At 39.6% G+C, this 20,490-nt stretch overlaps 1 protein-coding gene across 2 annotated transcripts; it reads left to right on the forward strand.

Annotated features, from left to right (window-relative positions):
* Nucleotides 1–3,302: 3,302 nt before the first annotated feature.
* Nucleotides 3,303–20,106, forward strand: wdr73 (WD repeat domain 73). 2 transcript variants are annotated; one of them, XM_086310997.1, is made up of 9 exons: nt 3,303–3,610; nt 4,746–8,331; nt 9,243–9,310; nt 9,454–9,539; nt 9,638–9,726; nt 11,583–11,650; nt 12,861–13,025; nt 14,868–15,227; nt 18,911–20,106. In XM_086310997.1, the coding sequence occupies exons 2-9, from the start codon at nt 8,273–8,275 to the stop codon at nt 19,162–19,164; spliced, it is 1,149 nt and encodes a 382-aa protein (XP_086167123.1). In that variant the 5' UTR covers nt 3,303–3,610; nt 4,746–8,272; the 3' UTR covers nt 19,165–20,106. The 2 variants fall into 2 exon arrangements, with proteins under 2 accessions (XP_086167123.1, XP_086167124.1); XM_086310998.1 differs by having other exon boundaries at nt 8,136–8,331.
* Nucleotides 20,107–20,490: the final 384 nt, after the last annotated feature.

Genomic DNA, 20,490 nt, shown 5'->3' on the forward strand with positions numbered 1-20,490 from the left:
CGACAGTTTGATGCCTCCGAGATCATTTTTATGCAGCGCTTTAAAGTCGAGTCACAGTTTAATGAGATTAAGCTGTTTAGCTGTAAACACAGATAAAGCCACATGGAGTCACATCAGTGGTGTACTTAGTGAGCAAATGGGAGCAAGGTGAGTTTTCCTGACATGCGCTGAGAGTTGCTAACACGGTCGATTAAAAAATCTCATAAATCAATTACTGATGATCTAAAAAAAAATTTAGATTTTGGTTCACAAAACCTGGTGATGGTTTGAAGTAAACAGTAGATCATCGGGTTTATTTAAAAAATTGCACCCACTGCAAAAGTATATTATTCTTTATTCATAGAAACCCTAATCTTATCTCAGATTAAAGCTTTAAATCTGGACCTATTTAGCAAATTCTTACTGCCAACAAATCCAGTAAAACAAAACACATCAACATTGGTTTTTCAGCATTGTGCCTTTTGCTTCCCCCTAAAGAAGCCAGCTCATTAAAACACTAAAATAGCTACACTATAGATTACAGCCACAGCTTCTCTAAAAGAAAACAAATCGTGCATTTCTCGGGGACTGGTCTCATGCACATTGGGTGCCTTGCAGGATGGTGTGGGTGAAAATGAGCCGAAGCTACTTTGTGTATGTTTTAGTAGTAATAAAGGTTGAGTGGGTACATTCAGTGTTGGTTTGGTTAAATGCAAGAACAATTTACAGTGTTCTGAAAAAGTTTTCTGCTCTCCTTCCTAAGTTATATTTCTTTATATTTTCCTATGAGTGGGTGCATGGATTTATTGAAACTATGGAAATATAGTTTATAGGCCAAGAAAAAGATTTGTATAAATTTTAATGTGCTTGAAAGGTAAGCAGAGGCTTCAGTTTTCAGACCCCTCTTCTATGGAACCAGCTTCCAGTTTGGATTCAGGAGACAGACATCATTTGTCATATAATTGTTGGGTTTTTCTCAGTATGTATTTTTGTAGGGTCTACCTTACGATATAAAGCGCCTCGAGGCGACTGTTGCTGTGATTTGGCGCTGTATAAATAAAATTGAATTGAATAGAATTTAATTTAATTGCAAGTCAGTAATTAATATCATCACCTTTATTCTTCAACACAGCCGGTCTTATGTAAACGTTCTTGTAACAGCTGTCCAGGCTTCTTGAAGAACATTGAAAACTCTTCTTTGGATGTTGACTGCTGTTTGTTGTGTTCTCTGTCAAGACAATCCCACACTGCATCAATAATATTAAGGTCGGGGCTTTGTGTGTTTTTCTATCCAGTTATGCTTTTATTGCATTGACTTTGTGTTTATTATCTCTGAAAAATTAAGCTGTTGCTTAATAAAAAAAAAAACACCCCAAAACATTCCTCCTAAAAAGATGGAGGTACGTGGGCTGGACTGAAAATGAGTGAAAAAGCAGCCATTTCCCCCCCAAAAATTTGAAAGACCTTCACAAAAACTTGAGAATTATGTCTCAAGACCACTTTGAAAAGTATGAAAGCAAAATGTGAAGAAATGCAGGGTAACTCTAGACTTTTGCACAGTACCCTAGTTGAATACTGCATTTTATAACATGCCTTTAGTGTTACATAAAAAAAAAAAAAAAAGAGATAAAAGTTCATTCTTTTTCCTCCTCATATTGTTTTCCATGAAGTCCAATATACACGAAAGCTCAAATCAGCATGTACATATATATAAGGTGTTGAATAACACCATATATTATGGTGCCATCATGCCGCACAGCAAATATCAGGGTAGAGCGCATATCGGTGGTTATATAATACGAGTCATACATAAATAATCGTGGAGACTTTTGCAGGAAGATTTTGTGTTTTTCAGTAAACAACTAGACCGCATCACATCTGCCACAGGTGGATGAGTGGTGGATAAATGTTCTTCAGTCTTCTCCAGCGCTCCATAATCACACATATTGTGTTTAATACCGGCAAAATCATTGCTGAGTTGTTCATAATGACAGTTTTTGCTTTCTTCCTTTAAATAATGTAAACTACTGTAAACTAAGTAAACCAGTGTAGCAGAAATGATGATGGCAGCAGCAGCCGTTCTTCTCTGCGTGAGTAGCTTAATGTTGTTCATGTGTAATTTACGTACCACGTTATTACATTAATGCATGTGAGGTGAACTAGCAAACACCATCATAGCTACATGCGGCTGTCTTCTTGTTTGATGGCAGATGCTCCCTTCACCCTGGCCAAAAAGGCTAAAATGACTAAAGAAAAAGAGGGAAACAGCTAAACATGAGAGGTTTTTGGACAAAGTTTGTGTTTTTTCCATTGTTTAAGCACTGCTTCCAGCTAAGAGTGATACCATATATGCCCCATAGCTGCAGAAAAGGCTAACTTTGTTATCTTTTTACAAAAAACCAGCTGACCATGAGAGGTTTTAGGACCAATTTTGTGTTCTCCATTCTTTAAGCACCGGTTTGAGCACCGGCACCGTTTCAAAAGTACCGATTTGGCACCGGTATCGGATAAAACCTAAACGATACCCATCCCTATTCATTAGCATGCGCTGCAGCTTTCAGCCCATGTCGGGCACTTTGCTTTGCTGTCAGTGAATCATTTTTCCTAGCTGAGATGTCAGTGAAATAGCTGCTGTGATTGCAAAGTCATCAGACAAAATAAGAAGTGATCACAGCAAAAGCTTTCCACTCAAAAATACAAAACCAATATTTTCAGAATTATTTTCTGTGGATTATTTTAAAAGGCTTCACTTTGGAGTGTAAAAAGCTTCTTTGAGCGAATGAAGAGTGAAAGTTTACTGTGACGTGATGCAACACAGACGCAACCAAACCCTGTAATTTTTCTTGAGCATGACAAACTTCTAAAAGCAAAGCAAGGACTGACGTGAAAACTTAGGTTGTAAAGCTGCTGGATACTAAAAGACTGATAATGTACAACTGATTAGTCTGATGACTGTGATTAAATATCTTTACACGAGATCTTTGTTGTGGTTTATGCAATTAGAGAATGTTATGATCTTTCCACTCCTCAGAATAGCACTCTATCTGCCTCTTCATGCATCCAATCTGCAGTATGATCTGTTTCTTGTGAGTGAGACGATGGAACATCGGGTCCGTAGGCAGAAACAACTTGTTTGGTAGTTGAAGTTGTCACACAGTTAATCGCCAAAATGTTTCCAGTTGGTTGGTATCTTATTTTTCCATCCACACTTTGAAAAGATCACTGCATGCACTCTGAGCACAGATGTTGTGGTCCTACATTATTGCACATAGTTGGGCATTGAGGAGCTGTGGATAGAATTTGTGCCTGACAAGATCATAAGACATGTACTAGGCCATGAAATTGCAAGGTGTCTTAACTGACTGTGACACATTGGTTTGGGGCTCTGAATTTTGAAGCCTCAGCATTGCTGTTTTGGCTGCCACCAGAAATGAGTGCAAAGTTATCAGCTAAGGCCAAATCGAAACACAACACAAATCGAAATTGAAGCAATGAACCAAGGGAATTTGGTTGGTGCTAAATTTTCTCAAAGTAGGTATTTCTTTCAGAGGAGGAGATCCAGAGGGGATTCGTTCTTCAGGGAGCTGGCTGACAAATGGTTGACGCACCAAGAAGAGTCTAACAGAAGAGAGTAAGTTCACCCAGCAAAGCATGAACAAGACGCTAAACTGAAGTTGTACGAGTTGGTGAAGAGTGGGTGACTGAGACGGACCTTAAATAGACAGGTGGGTAATGAGCCGAGCGAGTGCAAAAGCCAGAGATCTAGTGGGAATCTGCAGGAAGAGCTCACGGGAGCAGTAAAACCCGCTGACTCACAACCCCACACAAACACTATCTTCTGGGAGAAAGAGAAAAATAAAAGTACAGAAAAAAATGAAGTAGGCCAACCAGTCGGCAACAAAAATAGCATTTGTCAGATTATTCCTTTTAAAAAAAACTGCTGAAGAGTTCCAATGTGATATATAACACATATAACACGCAGCTCTCTATGCTGGTATACCTGTCAGTCAAAAGGCCACACGCTTACGCGTCAGCCTTAATAGTGTCCATATGGATGGATTTAACAGAAAAACACCCACTATATAGTTGCAGTGAGGGGAGAAACTAACCATAGATACCTGGCTGTAAACATGGTTTTTAATGCTGTTAACTTGGGCTCGACTCAACCTTAAGCCATCATGGACTTGACTTGCAAACAAGAGCAATAAGACAGGATTGAGATACCTGCAACAGAGTCCTTCATGGTTTTACAAAGGCCTGTAGAAAGTAACAGAAAGGAGATCACTTTTATTTTGGAGTATTTCACAGTTCTTATATGGATCCCACCTCCACCAGACTAAAAAAGTTAAATAAGCTGGAAGAGTTCTTCACAAGCAGGAAGGGAAATGGAGCAAATCCCCCCTAAACTCAGGAATCACTGCATGTAAGATGGCATCAAATACAGAATACCATCTGAGACAGAGTTGGCTGGAAACTAAAATTGCCCCTTTTCTCATTCAAAATATTTTATCAAATAAGGACTTAAATCAATATCACAGAAGTAAATAAATAGTTTTATTTATTTGTGTAATGCATCATTCTTTTGTCAGAGGAACAATCACATCAGTAGACAACTGAAAAACACTTGTTCTTTGCTTTCTTGCACGCTGTCACTCAGTATTGCCAAACTTCTTTGTTTGTGAACCAATGTTGGTAAAGCAGTCTTCCTCACACCACAGTTTGTGAAGAAATTCTGCACACTGTTTATTGTCTTTGCTTATTGGCAGAAAGCATTAGGACCTGCTGGGATCCTTTTGACGCTCAGCCGGGGGCAGTTATCCGGCTCGTCTGATATATTGTCCAACAATTATCGTATCTGAGGAAAACCCAGGCTCTCCTGCTGCGAGTGTGAAACAACAGCTTTGGGACAGAGGCCATTCACATCTCTGTGGTGTGATAGACTCAGCAGTGACAGCTAATGTGAAACAGGCTGCTCTTTGTTGAAAGCATGTGGCTGCTGGTTTTGTAATATGTTAAATGTGTTTAGCGATGTGTGACTGTTTTACTGACTCATGAAACTCAGTGTTCAGTCGCCGCTGCTGAGTAAAATTTATAAGCTTATAAAAAATGAAAAGAATCTCAGCAGGTGACGTCAGATATACACCCAAGACTATTTGTTTCCCGCAGCTTCCCGCTGTCCAATCAATACATTTTATCAGATGCCCTTTTAATGATTCCTGGAGTCAGGATTTACACAACCCCATCTCCAGTAGCCTTGGGTGCCTTTCTTCTAAATAAACAATTGGATATGCAAAGGAGGATTCCTGAGTACTGCTCCACAAAATATCAACAGGGAGGTGCAAAAAACCTTTAAAGCCACTCAGGCTTAAAAGAGGGAAGAAAGGAAGCCATGCAGCACATCAAAGAGATGTTGGCCAGAAAGTTCACAATGTGCAGCAGCCTGCGTGAATGTGAACTGAAAACAGAAAAACAGCGAGATGGTATCATTGTACAAAGAGGAGTGTGACGCTGACCACATTGCTGGAGGTGGATGGAAAGAAAAAAGTTGCTGGACAACCAGCAGGAGGGCCAGTTCAGAGGCTGATAATCCCATTTAGCGATTGCCAGGAGGAGGTAAAAAGTGGCAGTGAAATACTGGACATGGACACGTGGGATTATTATAAAAGTTCAAAAAAGACAAAACCTTGATCCAGCGAAATCCAGGACACCACAGAAGAGCCTGAGTGGGGGTGACAGAAAGAGAAAAGAAAAGAAATGCTCGCATAGAAACTATAAGAAACATGACCAGGATAAAGAAAGTCAGGAAAAGAAATAACCTAAAGGAAAGCAGCTGAGAAAAAGAAAGAATGGAAGAAGGTCGAGAAACAACTGACAAAAGTCAAAGTAAGCAGTAAAGGAAGGAAAAGAAACAGCTGAAAAAACAAGAAAAAGAGGCAAATAAGGCAAAAAGGGCAGGGGGAGAAAGGGAAGACAAAGAGTGGCATCTGGATTTGAAAGCATGCGACGTCTACAGAAAGCTGCTGATTCAGCTCAGGCTGAACAGGGGGTTTCTCTTCCTTTTCCTTTCTCCATTCTCCCAGCTTCATCTTCACCTCTGTAACTTTAATGCACTGCCACCTCTGTCTTTCCTCACTTTCTGTCAGCAACATCTTGTTTGATAAAAAACACATTTTATCATATCTAAAGCACTGACAGACTAATATTTTAGTGGCTTACTAAATGAGGATTCAGACATGATAGCCTGAAGTATTTGAACTAACTCTCACTGATTATTTTGTTAGAGCAAACAGTTCCTGCAGCTCTGTATGCAAGCACGCACGTCTTTACTGTCCTGTACAGACTCTGGTTTGGACTCCCTTGTTTCTCAAGGAGTGACGGGAGAAATGGAAGGTCGAAATGTGACTCAGATTCTCTGCTGTGAGACAGTCGGAGGAACAGAATGACAGCACTGCTGCTGAGGAGGAGGAGGAGGAGAAACGGCAAACAACAGCCGGAGAGATGAAGCTTTGAGCATGGTGGGATTGATGAGGTTTCAGCTGCTGTCCTGGAGAAAATTGAGGACAAATATAAGCTGCACTCAGGGCTTGAATATTTGATCATTTAACTAGAAACGCCCAGCATCCCAAACAACATCTGTTTTTGGTTCGTTTTCCTTCTGGCAGCTTCATTTAATCACATTATCAAAATAAACTTTTGCTCTGTTGCTCTGATAAAGGGGGAAGTATTCCCTCAGTACACCACGCTTTATTTACAAAATTCAAAATCTGTTAATCGCTCTCAACTATTTTGCATTCGTTAGTCTGATAGAGACAACCGGAAGCACAGCTTAAAGGCTGGAGGAGGGCAAACATCCCAAAAGTTGTCTTGAAAATATTCTTCTGAGACTCTTGGTAATTTCCTGTGCTTCCTTGTTACGCACTGTTGGCATTTTTATGACTTCCAATTCTTTTATCTGTATGGTATTTTATAATAAAGGCAGCTACAACAGGGCGTCTGTTGATGACAGCTGCTTTGTACTGTTTGGAAAAAATGCTGGGTCTTCAGTTCATTAAGCCTCTGTGGCCATCTGAAGGCAGCAAACAATAGATGTGCTGTCAGAGTGCCTCGATATGAAGCACGACCGTCCACTGCGTTTGTCTTCAAACACTTTTTTGGGCCTCCTTGAGATGACTGTTACCATACACGCATTAGACCAGTGGCTCGAAATCCTTTTTGTTATGCTGGAGACTTTGAGTTTTGTTAATAAATGGAAAATGGGCTGATATATATTCACCCCTTTATTACTTAAGCAAAGAACTTTTTACTGCAAGCCGCATCAGCTCATCCTCACAGCACTGTATTCTGCAGCTTTAAGCTCCTCACGGACACGTCCCCTGATTTAACCTCATCTCTCTATGCTCACCTTCTTCTTTCTTCTTTTGCCGCCCCACACAGAACCTGGTTCCTCCAAGTGCTTACCCACAGGAGATCGATTGTTGTGGTTTTCTCACTAACACTGTAGGGTCTTTACCTCACAACATCAGCCACCTTGTTGTGAACTGGCACTATACAAATACAAGTGATTTGCTGGGATGCAAAACTTACTGTACGTTCATCTTCAAATATCTAAAATTACTGTTTTCTATTGAATCAGTTTAACAAGCGAATATCAGGTGATTCAAATTTATTCCTGTGTGCTGTTTTATCTTTTAATTGTATGCATGTAGATGCCATCTGCTGTAAAGCCTGAAACCAATAAGGAGAGTCTTGATATTTAAGGATGCCTCTGGCTGCGTTGGCCTAAAATATCAAATTAAAAGTTAAAGAAGCTGTGCTGTGTTAGCTGTGCCAGGGATATCAAGAGGACCAAGAGGTTCTTCAGGCTGTAGAAAGCTGCATATGGAATCAAGCAAATTAGTGCTTTGAATATCAGCTCAGTTAGATATTTGTTTATTGCTTATTTTTGTCTGGGGATCGAGTACAAAAACAGCTCATATGGAGCCCATGCCAGCATCTGAACAGGGACTCAAACCAGCAACCTTTAGGCTACTAGTCAGCTGCACAGGCCTCTGTACTTGATTATCTGCTTCTTGCATCTGTTTGTTTAACGGATTAAGCTAGAACAGACCCTGCTGTTTTGTTTCTATCTAAACTTTAATATGTTACTTTTGATTGAGGCTCGCTTCCTCCAGACCAGCAGGTGGCGGTGTAGTTTTCATGAAGAAAAGAAGCAGTAGAATAAAAAGCAGAGGGAACTAAACAGGAAGTGGTGGATGATCAGCAGCACCCATGCCTGCAGGAGCTGTTGGGAGAGATGGAAGATGCAGAGTTTGAGGATATTTTAGATGACTGGTTTATCGAGTCACTGAAAACGTGAGTAAACTTTTTACTTTGTTTGAAACGTCAAATTTATATTTTTATTACTACTTGCTAACCAACATTACCAGCTTTGCAAAGCAAACTCTTAATTTTAGGCATTTTACCCTCCAGCAGCTTTCGATTGTTAATAAACACCACAACAAAACATTATTTAAATATATTTATGTTTATATTTAATTTATTTAAATTCGGCTTACGGATATCTCTCCTAAAATTTAAATAAGCTCCAAATTGTCACATTGTATTAGTTCATCTCCTACACTTATTACTCGTGGTTTAAGAGGTGTTATATGTGTGATTCATTTTCAAAATAAATTTAGTGAATTCGAGTTTTATAATCTAGACGAATTATATGATATGATGCCTCGACTGTAGGAATCAAGTTGTAGGTAAAAAGAAAAATGTTCGCGTTGATTCTGTAGACAGAAAATATTAAATATCATAAATTGTGAATGAAGTCTGGTGTCGCGGTTAAAAGGCCTATATTTTGAACAATACGATTCTGTATCCCTTTATTGTCATTGTACATGTTCAACGACATGCTGGGTGCTCCACAGGGACTAAATAGTTAGACAACAGGAATAAATACCAAACAGCACTACATACAAAGGAGAAGGCGCACAGTAAAATGGACATTTGCAAGGAGACACCAAACAACTTGGAATAAACATCAGGAATGCAGCTGTAGGGCTGTTTTTGAAAGGTTTGCAAAACTAGGCAGAGTGAATTTATATTTTTCTGAATTCCTTAAAAAAATTAAATTTTACAGAGTCACTATAACAAACATAAGGCGGGCTCACCTTCACTTTTGACTGTAGCGCTCAAAACCACGTCACGTCAAAATTGAGTTTCACTGTATTTTATGTTAAACTCTATACAGAAATTCACAAACCTTTTTCCTTCAGGTACAAAGACCTTCATGTGTATCAGCTTGAACATCCCACCCAGGTCCTCGAGTGGACGTCAGGGAAGAGTAAGTTGATCTAATAATTTAAAATATGATGATGTGGCTTGAAGAACATGGTTCTGATTTTGCTGTTATAGAAGACAGCTTTTCAGCTCTTTCTTCATTAGCCAAATCATTTGTATTAATCATTTTTTTTGGTGTGTTTGTAGGCGTCTGTGTCGCAGGCTATAGTCAGGCCAAAAATGAAATTTTAGAACTTCGCTTGCCGCTGAAACTTCTTGCTGATGAAAATAAGGTAAAAATCAGAACATTAGTCCAAACTTTGAGTTTATTTTTCTCTAGGAGGCGTTTCAGATGTTACTCTGAACTTTTCCTGTTTGCTTTTGTGTTCAGAGTCTCTGCGCAGAACGGGATTTTAAAGTTTCCCATGGTGGTTTCACAGATGGTCCGGTTCGCTGCCTCACACACATCCCTGGAACAAGGTGAGTTCAGACCAGTGCTGGATAAATTACCCTTATAAGTAACATGTTACATTAAAGGTACGGCCAGTCTTTTTTGAGGTTATTTAATAGAAACAACTTCCAACAGAGTGTTTTGCAGCTTGTGGAGACCGCCATGTTCCTCCCCTGTATTTGTAGTAGCAGCCACTAAGGACTTCACTTCTGACTAAAACTGCTTTATGCATGTGACAAAGGCAGAGGAGAAGAGAAGTCATAGGCATTCCTACGGTGCAGTGGAGCGACACTAAAATTCGTACCTGCACCTTCATACTCAAGATATGTTTGATCACTTGAGAAAAGGTCAACTTGACAAAAGAAATGAAAACGGGAAGGAAAGAGACACACGACTTAATTAAAAATAATCCTCTTCCTCCTCACCTCAAGCCTCATCTCCTGAACTGAAGTCTGGGCTTTAACACAACAACAACAGCTGGTTATAAGTTAATATTAGTGAAAATCTCTTTGAAGTGCATCTAACACCAACTAACAGCGGGAAAAACAGCAGTGCAACCAACAGTTAAGTATATCCTCAACTTCTCTCCTCAGTTTAGCTGTCATCAATCAGAAGTGAGCTTCTCTGACTTATTGGCCTGTACTGGACTAAGAAGCATCCACATCCATTTCCTCTGGAGGAGACTGTAAAACTTGTAACTGGTGAATGTTTATCAGCCAGCATTGACAGCTGAGGTAAACAGAGGACTGACAGCCTTCCTAACAGAGGCAAAAACTCTTCTGCAGAGCCAGTCCAAACATGGCGTACAGTCTGTATCCAACGTTTTTGATCTCTCTGCTGACTAAAACATGTCTGTTCTACAGCGGCTACCATAGGTAGGATTATACAATTTTAACAACTATATAATTTGGAGGGTTAAGGAAACAACTCAGTTGACTACAGTCTACAATTTACTTCCATTATAAAGTAATCTGTAAGATTACAGCCTTATCTGCTGAGAAAATTAACTCCTTAACAATAATAAATACAACATTTCCCAAGCTCACGGCTGTATCCCAAGAAATCGGGGAGAGACAGAAACTTTGCAGATCCTTCAGGCTTTTATTCAGGAGCAGAAAAATGTAACATTTGAACAGTTGTTGATTAATTCTTTGAAAAGTACTTACCTGCTTATTTAAACTGCAAACCAGGCAGTAATTGGAGTACTGTTACTTTGTTTCATCAAACACTGGTTGTGACCCACTTCAGGGAGAGAAACTTGCTTCACTCTTTCCAAGGTTTTCTAATCCACACGATGCCTTTTCCTGCACCAAACTTTGGTTTCAAAGCTTCTTTTTGGGGAATAATGAATGAAAAGAGGTCTTCTTCAAAAAAGGCACACTGAAAAGCACCCAGCAAGGCTGGAGCACAGAAATTATTTTATTCGGGTACTCTTTATATTTTCTACAGTTCAGTTTATTATTCTTACCTATCACGTATTTAACACATTAACAGATTTATAAAAGTACAGAAGGTCAGTCAAGAGCAATTCAGAGTATTGATGAACTGTTTAAAGGTTTTAAGCCTAAATGCTAAACGTACAATTCTTCAGTTGTCTAAAAATCATCATAATTGTATTAAACTTGTTTAGACTAAGAAATTACTTACAAAAACCTTTACTAGATGAGCTGATAATGACAATAATTAACTTTTAACAAATCATTGCACCAGAAGATATATCGTGCCTCACGGTGCGATGCACAGTGTGGAGGGTCTGTGTTTTGTAGTTGTTATAGGTGGTGTGAGTCAGTGCTTGTGTAGATCTTTAGATCTGATGGTAAATGTGAGGGGACGATATAATCAGTAGCTTCGCAGCCTTTTAATTAACGTTCTGTTATTTCGGCAGGTGTGCTGTGACCAACGATGGGCTGAGCTCCGACCTGCAGGTGTGGGACCTTGGAGGAGAAGAGAGCGGTGAGTGTGATTTCCCTAAAATTTCAAAGTACAAAAGTTAGGCACTTGCCTAAAAAAATTTATATAAGAGAAAAATAATGACAAAGAGAAATTTAGTAAGACAGGTCAGATAACCAACAATAAACCAGAACAAAGCATAAAAAACATGAAATTAAAACCAAGAAAAAGAATAGGAATCTGATCAAATTAAACTTAACAGCAGTCCAGTAAAATTAATTAAGACCAAGAACTAATTATGAATAAAATCTCACTTAAAACCTACAGAGTAGAATTTACTATCAGTCAAAAACTTGCAAATCATCGCTGTGATTAACGGTGATTTTCAGTGATATGAATTTAAAGTGACATGATCTCAGTACAAAAAGCACCAGATTTTCTGGGCATTATGAGCTGAATGTATTCATCTAAATGCAAAAAGGTTCTCACTTCTGATAGTGTTTCACAGAGTGCAATAAAAAATATTCAAGGCCTTTTTAAATGTAACTCTTATCTACAGAAGCTGTTTTGAGACGACTCACTGAATGGATGAACCTTTTTTATTCAAGGTTAATGACTTAACTAGTAAAAATCACTGAATCATAACAGACTAGATCATAAAATAAACTTTTCCTGTTGAATTCAATATTTATTTATACAATTCTTTTTTTGGGGGGGGGAGATTTTGCTGAAATAGATTGAAGTTAAAATTGTTTCTGTTGTAGCCCAAAGAAGACAAATATAGGAGGGAACCTAACCTGAGAGAAGAGTATTTGTATCATATTGTGCACATTTCCTGTGTTGAATTGTTCACCAATAATAATTGAGAGAAATCAGAAAGGGGGTCAGACGTTGACTGCCCAACCACTATTACAGGGTTCAAATTGATTCCTGACACCTGATACTTCACGTGTCTGACTGTCTTAATTTAAATGAAAGTGACGTTTAGACATAGACATCTCCACCAATTAATGCAAGTTAAAAAAGATTTTTGACGAGATTAGAGCAGTGAAGTGGGGTTTCACTTCACGTACGCTTTCAATTTCTGACCTTTTAACTGTGTTTAATATGAGAGTTTGCTATTGTAATAGCATATATAGGAAGAAAATACAGAAGGGAATAATAGGTCCCCTTTCCTGGTTTACAGCAAACAAGGTAAAGGGAATAATTATAAAATGTGGTGAGGCACTTCTGACAGTGTGACTGGTTTTCTTTTCCTTGTCATCCATGACAGATGTGATCAGGAGAACAGGAAGTATTAAAGGGAAAAGGAGTGCTTCAGAGAGAGGCAGCAGGATCGCAGCTCGACCCTCGTCAGCACCACAAGTTCTTCACGGAGCTCAGATCAGCGACGTCCAGCTGACTGAACTCACATCAGGAGAGACTCTCTATAAACTGGGTAACCCCACATTTACAGTTATCAGTTTATGTTCACGCTCGCCTGTGAGCATGGAGACTATAAGATTGGTTTAGTTTGTGTCTTATTTAAGTAGAGGTGAAAACTTAAGTCGAAGTGGTGCTTTATGCAGTTTTGTGAGACTGTTCATCTCACTGTTGTGAGATGTCGAAATTTGAGAAATGTCATAAATGCTTAAAAAAAATTGGAACAAAAAAATTGGGAGACATAGTCTTACTCTTTCTCAAGAAAATATAATCTAGATTCAGATTTCCATCAGCATCGAGACTAATCGTGAATGGCAGCGTGAAAGAATTAAAGTGACTTTGTGTGGTTTGTTTTATGCTCAAAATCTAACTGTATTCTTACTTTTGGTAAACTGGTTGTCTCTCCTACTAATACTATAGTAATGTAAATCATATTTGTAGTAAAGTTTTTATAATGAAAAGATAAACTGTTCTTTACGTATAGTTTTTCTTAAAACAGTGTAATTATTGAGCTTACAGTTGGACTGGGATACAATCACTGTTTGTGAAGGACATCTAAGATTTAGTGTCACATGAAGATGAAAAAAAAAAAACTGCATGTGTTCCTGAGGAGAGCGAGGACAAAAGCTTTCTGTGCAGCCAGGAGATGTTTTCCTGCTATTCTTTTGTGGCTCGCTTAAGTAAGTTTGATCTAGAAAGAAAGGCTGAGCTGTGTTATGATGCAGTATTATGTTGTAGGCCACCCACTGTAACCCCTAGGAAGATCTGTAACTTTCCATTTCTTTTCCCTGCTTTATTTTATTTATTTTTCCACACAAAAATAGTTTGCTGAAGCTCTGAGTGGAGGTGAGACTGTGGCTTTAAGGCCTGGAAGTAATACAAGTAAAGTGAGCAAACAATAAATATCATTGTTCCATGGTTCCCAAAAATTAAAAAAAATAGTTGGCATCAAAGAGAGCGTCCATCCATCCACCTGTCTGCTCCTGCAGTAGAGCATCAGAAGTCCATCCCAGCTTTCGGAGGGAGATAGGCAGAGTGCATGCTGGGCAGGTTGCCAGTCTATCACAGAAAGAGGACCTTTCATACTCATCTATGGCCAATTTAGAATCACCAGTCACCCTAACATGTATGTCTTGGACTGTGGGATGAAGCTGCAGTATGTGGAGAGGCAGAGAGAACATGCAAAGGCCAGTGGATTCAAACCCAGGACCTCGTCACTGTGAGGCTACAAGGCGTGGAACAGTTCACAAAACAGACAAAACAGAAATTCTTTTTATCGTTTAAATTTGTTTCCTTAAACTTGTGCCAAGTACATAAATAGTTATTCTCCATCACATCTTAACTAAAGGAATATTTTTCTCTATGCTAAAATACAATGATTCTGGCATCTTTAAGACATGTTGTGTATGATCAGAACATAAAGACTGAAATGACTGAAGTTTAGACGCTACTGAACAGGGCCGATTTCTTTTTCTTTTTTTTTCTTTCCCCATGAACCATTTGATCTATAGATGCTCCAAAGTAGTAACCACTGCTTCGCTGCACGCTGCATATTATCAAATGTTAGTAGTTTCCTCACCACAGTCCTTTCTCTGCTTGTTTCTGATCATTATGCACAGCCAGTGCACCAAAACAAGGCCAACAAACGACCAGCCTGATGTTTTTGTTTCTGAGCACTTTGCCTGTAATTGTTGCAGCAGGAGGGCCATTAAATGCTCTTTCAGCTGGGGGTTTCCTCAGCTGTTCAGTTTCAAAACACTGATGTTCTAGTCATAAAACCATCTCTGCAGCAGACTGCAGTATGTAATCTCTCTGTAATGTGTGTTTTGAGACATTTTGCGTTGTTTTGTCCCAACAGAGACCGACTCAGCAGATCCTCTGAGTTCCTTACAGTTCGTGAGTGACACGGTTTTCCTCGCCGGCTGCTGTAACGGGAGTGTTTACGTTGCCGATACTCGGACGTCTGCTCCTCCTCAGCTTTCACATTCACCATCTTCAGCCGAGTCTGTCATCTGGTGGACGGATGCTGCTGCAGGTCCACATCCGTCCAGCCGCAGGGTCATCAGAGTCTCCTCGTCTGGACAGGCGGTGGTTTCAGACTTGAGAAATCTGGGAGGGGCGGGGTGTCAGGCTCAGCTAGACGTCCAAACACCAGGCCGCTGCAGCCAGGTCAAAGTGTCGTGGGCTCCAACACTGGATGACTGTATCTCAGTGTCAGGTCAGTTTATACAAACAGTTTTTTTTTCAGATGTTGATGTTTTCTGTAAATGATCACACTGAAAAACCCTGTTTTATCTGCACACTGATTAACTAAATAATACTAAGTAATCTGTCACACTTGCACAGATGTATATTATATGATGTTTCTGCACCAATCTCGGAATATGCAGAAACTTCAATCTTTAGGAAAACTACATTGGCTTAGCTCAGCTAAACAGTGATGCATACTTGGCTCTGTTCAAACTGACAAATTTAATTAGTGAGCTTTAGATTTGATAAATTTAAAAAATGACATAACTTACAATTTAATTTCTTGACATCCTATTAATCAGGGTGTTTTTCATTGCTGTGAGAATTTGTGGTTGTTGTTGTTACCTTTTATCTCAAAAAGATTTGAAAGAGTAGTAAAACTGCTAACTTATCATCCTCAGAGGAATGGCTAATTTGAAGAGTCAGGCTTCAGAGTTCATAATAGCACAGAAAAGGTTACAAATGATCTTCTTATGGTCTCTGACAGTGGACTCATCTCTGTGCTTGCCCTGTTAGAACCTGAGTGCAGCATTTGATACTGTTGACCATAATATTTTGTTACAGCGATAGAGTTCCACAGGGTTCCGTGCTAGGACCAATTCTTTTTTTGCATTATACATGCTTCCTTTAGGCAGTGTCACTAGAAGGTATAGCATACATTTTCACTGCTATGCAGATGACACACAACATTATAGAACACACCAATTAGTTAAACTGTAGGATTGTCTTAAAGACATAAAGACCTGGATGACATCTAATTTTCTGCTCTTTAATTCAGAAAAAAACTGAGGTTATTGTAATATAGTATCTAACCTGACACTTACTCTAGATTGCATTACCTTGGCCTGCAGTAACACTGAAGAAGCTTGGAGTTGTTTTTGACCAGGCTGTGTCCTTCAACACACATATTAAACAAATAAATAGAACTGCTTTCTTCTATTTGCACAATATCTCTAAAATTAGAAATATTCTGTCTCAGAGTGATGTTATGAAACTAGTTACTTATTACTTCTAGGCTGGACTACTGTAATTTGTTATTATCAGGATGCCTGGGCTTACTCGTGGTTCCTAGGGTAGAATGGGAGGCAGAGCCTTCAGCTTTCAGGACCCTCTTCTGTGGAACCAGCTCAGAGTTTGGATTTACTTTTAAGAGAAGGACCGATATGAAGAACTCTGGCTAGAGTAGTGGTGCTGTGACAAAGACCTGGATTAAGCTGCAGAAAATAGATAGCTGTCCAATTGTTTTGTGGAATGAGTTTAATTTGGACCTCTGGCTAGATGTAATTTGATGTTAACATTATAAAGACCCAACAGTAACCCTGCGAAGCTGTGATGTCAAATACCCATCTTACAATTCAGCTGATGTTGATATTCATTATGCGCTCTTCTTTTAGTGGGGCTAAATAGAAGAGCGTCAAGTTTGAGGAACGGGCTTAGGGCAAAGAATTCAATTAAAATGTAAATACATCTTGCAGACTGAACTGACTAACTTAAAACAAAAGATGAAGAAAACTCTAATTTTGTACTTTTTTTTTTCCCTTTTTCTTTTGATGAACAGCTTTGGCTGATTTTTCTGCAAGTATTCGTAGAGAAGGAACCTTTTTGATATTAAAGAGACCGTGTGACCTTTACTGTAATGCCACCTTCAGGACAAACTTGACATTTTCAGCCTCACTTGTGGGGAAAATGAATCACCGTAGCCTTTCAAGGCCACTAGTTGGCCTTTGTAATATTAAAAGTACTATAGTGATGGGTGGAAATAAACCAGGCGTGTACACTGGCTCGTGCAGAAAATAATAGGGGGGGAAAAAAAGTGTCATGCTTCAAAGAACAGAAAATAACCAACATGTGTCACAATGTGTTGTGTAGGATAACATAGCCTTACCTCATTTAAGAAAGAAACAGCCAAAGCAGCATCTATTTCTAGACTGTTGCTGCTAATGTAAACATTGTCTGATATGAGGAAGTTCGATTTCAATGAGATCTGCCTTGTGAATTGCTCATTTAATGTTTGGATAAAGATTTTTAAAATTGTCTGTTACGGTTCTCAGTCATCTAGGTCATCGTAGTCTAAGGAGCTTGGAAAGTGAAGCGTGTGGACTTCTTTAAGTTTTCTTGAAGACGTTTCACCTCGCATCCGAGAAGCTTCTTCAGTTCTAAGCACAAATGGTGGAGAGTCCCAGATTTTAAGCCTTATGGGAGTGTCCGCAAGAGGGTAACGGACCCCCTATTGATCCTCTATCTAATCACTTTAGCCAAGGTGTGAAAATGGGTGTGGGTCACAATCAGCCAAGGTTTCGGGTGGACCCATAGTGATACCTTGGCCATGTGAAATCATGTGATTTCAAATGGTTAAATGGCCCAGGTTGTGAGTGGGCGTTAAGGCGTCTGGGCAGGGATCTCAAAACTGGATTATAGATGGAAGACTGTGTCGTAAACCCCCGCCTCTGTTCAAAGATGGTCACTCACAGAGGACATAAATGGCTTCGTTCACTCCTTTCAAACCATCGGTCTTCTCTGTCCAAAATGTGAAGATTGGCGTCCTCGAAAGAGTGACCTTTAGATGCAGATGGACCGCCGAGTCTTGCCCGTGGAGGTGGCTCTTCTATGCTGTGCCATGCGTTTATGAAGTGGCTGTTCAGTCTCTGCAATGTAGAGTTCTGAGCTTTCCTCTCTGTACAGTGCAGCGAGGAAAACTCAGACCTCATTATTTGCATCACGTCACAGTGGAGCCCCCAGCATGACTCAGGATTGAGTTATGGTTCTGTGTAGGATTATGGAGGTGCATGTGCGTACAGTCTTCCATGTGCATAGGTTAGATGCTGACTGGTTGAAATGATTTGAACAGTCATATAAAAGAAGACACGGAGGAAGTGAAGTGTTTTACAAACATGGCCTCTGAAATTACTAACAGAAACATCCAAAGATTGAAAGGATGTACTGGCAGATTTAATTACTCATAAATTTCAATCAGGGTAGCGTTATTGAATTCTTCCAGCAGCAAAGCGCCGTGAAATGTTTTCATCACTGAGCATCAACGAGAGAATGAGAAATCTGTCATCACTCTTTTGTAAAGGCTTCTGCTTGTGAAGGTCTTGTTTTCATACTTTTGGAGACGTTGCCACAGTGACCTCAGTCTTATAACAAATTAATTATGGGCCTTTTTAGCATTTCTGATCCTGCATGAGAGCCAGTGACATGAATATTGGTTTACAGCTCTCTTTAAAAATACAAATTAAATCTGTGAATCTGACGTGCAGCACAGTCTTGCAGACTATATGATTACCAATAGAAAAACATTTCATTAGGTAAGCGACTGCAGTAGAGGCCTTCATTTGTGTGCTAATTGTAATTATCAACTCTGTTTATAGCAATCAGATGTAAGTATAGTAATTTGTCACAAAAAGGCAAAAAGACAAGATGATCAAGGGGCTTAAAGTCTACAGTCAACATGTGGGTGTCTGCAGAAATGAAAGTTCAGTTTGTTAACAGACTAATGCTACCATTTCAAAGTAAGTGGATAAGTTAGTTATCAGTTTCTTGACTTCATAGTTGTTGAATGATTTGAAATTTTAGCACAATATTATCCTAACGAATATAAATGTGGGTCAGAAAGAAGCCTTTTAAAGTTTCTGCCTTCGTCCTCATCAGGTTTCAGTGGCGTTGTTCAGATCTACAACACCCGTCTCTGGGGGGCGGAGCCGCAGGAGGCTCGACCGCTGTTTGAGCATCGCGGTCACGCAGTTTCATCACAGCAGACTGATGACAGTGTTCCCACCTTCGTCACCTCCCACATCTGGCACCCCGAGCGGCCGCGGACACTTCTGTCTGCAGCCTCGGATGGCTCCGTCCACGTCTGGGACTGGGTGGACCCGGATCGACAGGGTGGGAGCCCAACACCATGAACAAAGTGAAGGATCGCCTGGGACGAGTAAGATGATAGAGCCATGTTATAAATTACTGAGGCACTGCTCCACAAACTGATGTGTCTCAGTAAAAAGGATCAATCGCCTTTTTATGATCAAACTGGAATATGGTTAAAGAAACAATTTAGAAGGAAAACAAACTGATGGAAATGTGGAACTTGTTTCATGAGAATCAAACTGATCTTTGCCTTTAAATTACAGAAAAATTGCTGGAATGAATTCACAGCTGTTGGTGGTGACTGCTCTCATTTAGGAACAAATTAAAGCAGATGACTGTCGGGTTCGATTACACAACATATTTGTACTGCAGTTTTTATAAGGTGATAAATGTTTGTACCTCGGATGGCTGGGCCAGAACTACAAAACGTGAATTATGTTTTCATTAACTGTGTTGATGCTGTAAAAGTGGCATTTTGTTTACTTCTCAGTGCAAACGTGACCAACAATCTGCTGTTTAGAGTCTGTCTTTTGGCCTTGCTTTAACCCTGGTACTGAGCAGCAGGACCCCTGCTTTTAAGCACTTAGAGCCCAGCACATACCACGGGCCACCGATAGCTCTCGAGATGGACGACTGAAACAGTTGAAAGCTTTCTCCGTAGATGTCTAAAGGTTGGCACTGACTCAGGACCACATCCAGATTTGGATGGCTATTTTTAAACCACTTTTTCACTTAATTAGCTCTTGCAAATAAACAAAGATCATGAAAAAAACTGCAAACCTCGTTCCCTTTTTTTTTCAGTCCTCATTTTGGTTAGACGATTTTACAGTCTGATTATTTCAGATTTTAGTGAACTGACACTTGAAACGCGAGGTGGAGACCATTTCCTCTGTTCAAGTTTCACTTCTGTCTTGCATTTTGTTTAGTCTCTCTAAATGACATTTATCTCAGCTACAACTTTCTGCATTTGCTGGAAAATACTGAGACTACATGGGGGGGGAAAAAATAAAAAATTGGGAAAGTGCATCTCCCTTTTTATAAAGAGTTCCAAAATCTGAAAACATCTGTGAGACGCCACATCTGCGACGCAGCGATGTAGCAATAACAGTGAGTGTGAACTGTTGAGCACAGATGAGGATCCTGAGGCCAGATTTTAGTTGAGTGAAGCAACTGCAGCTCAAGTCAGGAGAGTTTTTCAGAGTTACTCCTGACTCATGTTTGTTTTCATTTGCAGAAAAATCGCAATTTCCTGTTCAGAATCAAGGCCAACCTTTTTAATTAATACATTTTGTTAAAATTATAATATCATTACAGCAGGACAAATGCTCTTTAAACCTTTACACAGGAGGCCTTTCAGTATTTACCGA

Source organism: Aulonocara sp. 'chitande type north' Nkhata Bay, linkage group LG11 (genome assembly GCF_057382095.1).
Source record: "Aulonocara sp. 'chitande type north' Nkhata Bay isolate Kocher_YH1m ecotype deep benthic linkage group LG11, A_spYH_male_GT1.1, whole genome shotgun sequence".
Lineage (NCBI taxonomy): Eukaryota > Metazoa > Chordata > Actinopteri > Cichliformes > Cichlidae > Aulonocara > Aulonocara sp. 'chitande type north' Nkhata Bay.

What these genes read in the sequence shown, in the direction of transcription:
- wdr73 (XM_086310997.1), top strand. Translation starts at nt 8,273, where the DNA reads ATGGAAGATGCAGAGTTTGAGGATATTTTAGATGACTGGTTTATCGAG. An exon ending in TTTATCGAGTCACTGAAAAC is followed by an intron (nt 8,332 to 9,242) that starts GTGAGTAAACTT and finishes TTTTTCCTTCAG; the next exon opens with GTACAAAGACCTTCATGTGT. An exon ending in CGAGTGGACGTCAGGGAAGA is followed by an intron (nt 9,311 to 9,453) that starts GTAAGTTGATCT and finishes GTGTGTTTGTAG; the next exon opens with GCGTCTGTGTCGCAGGCTAT.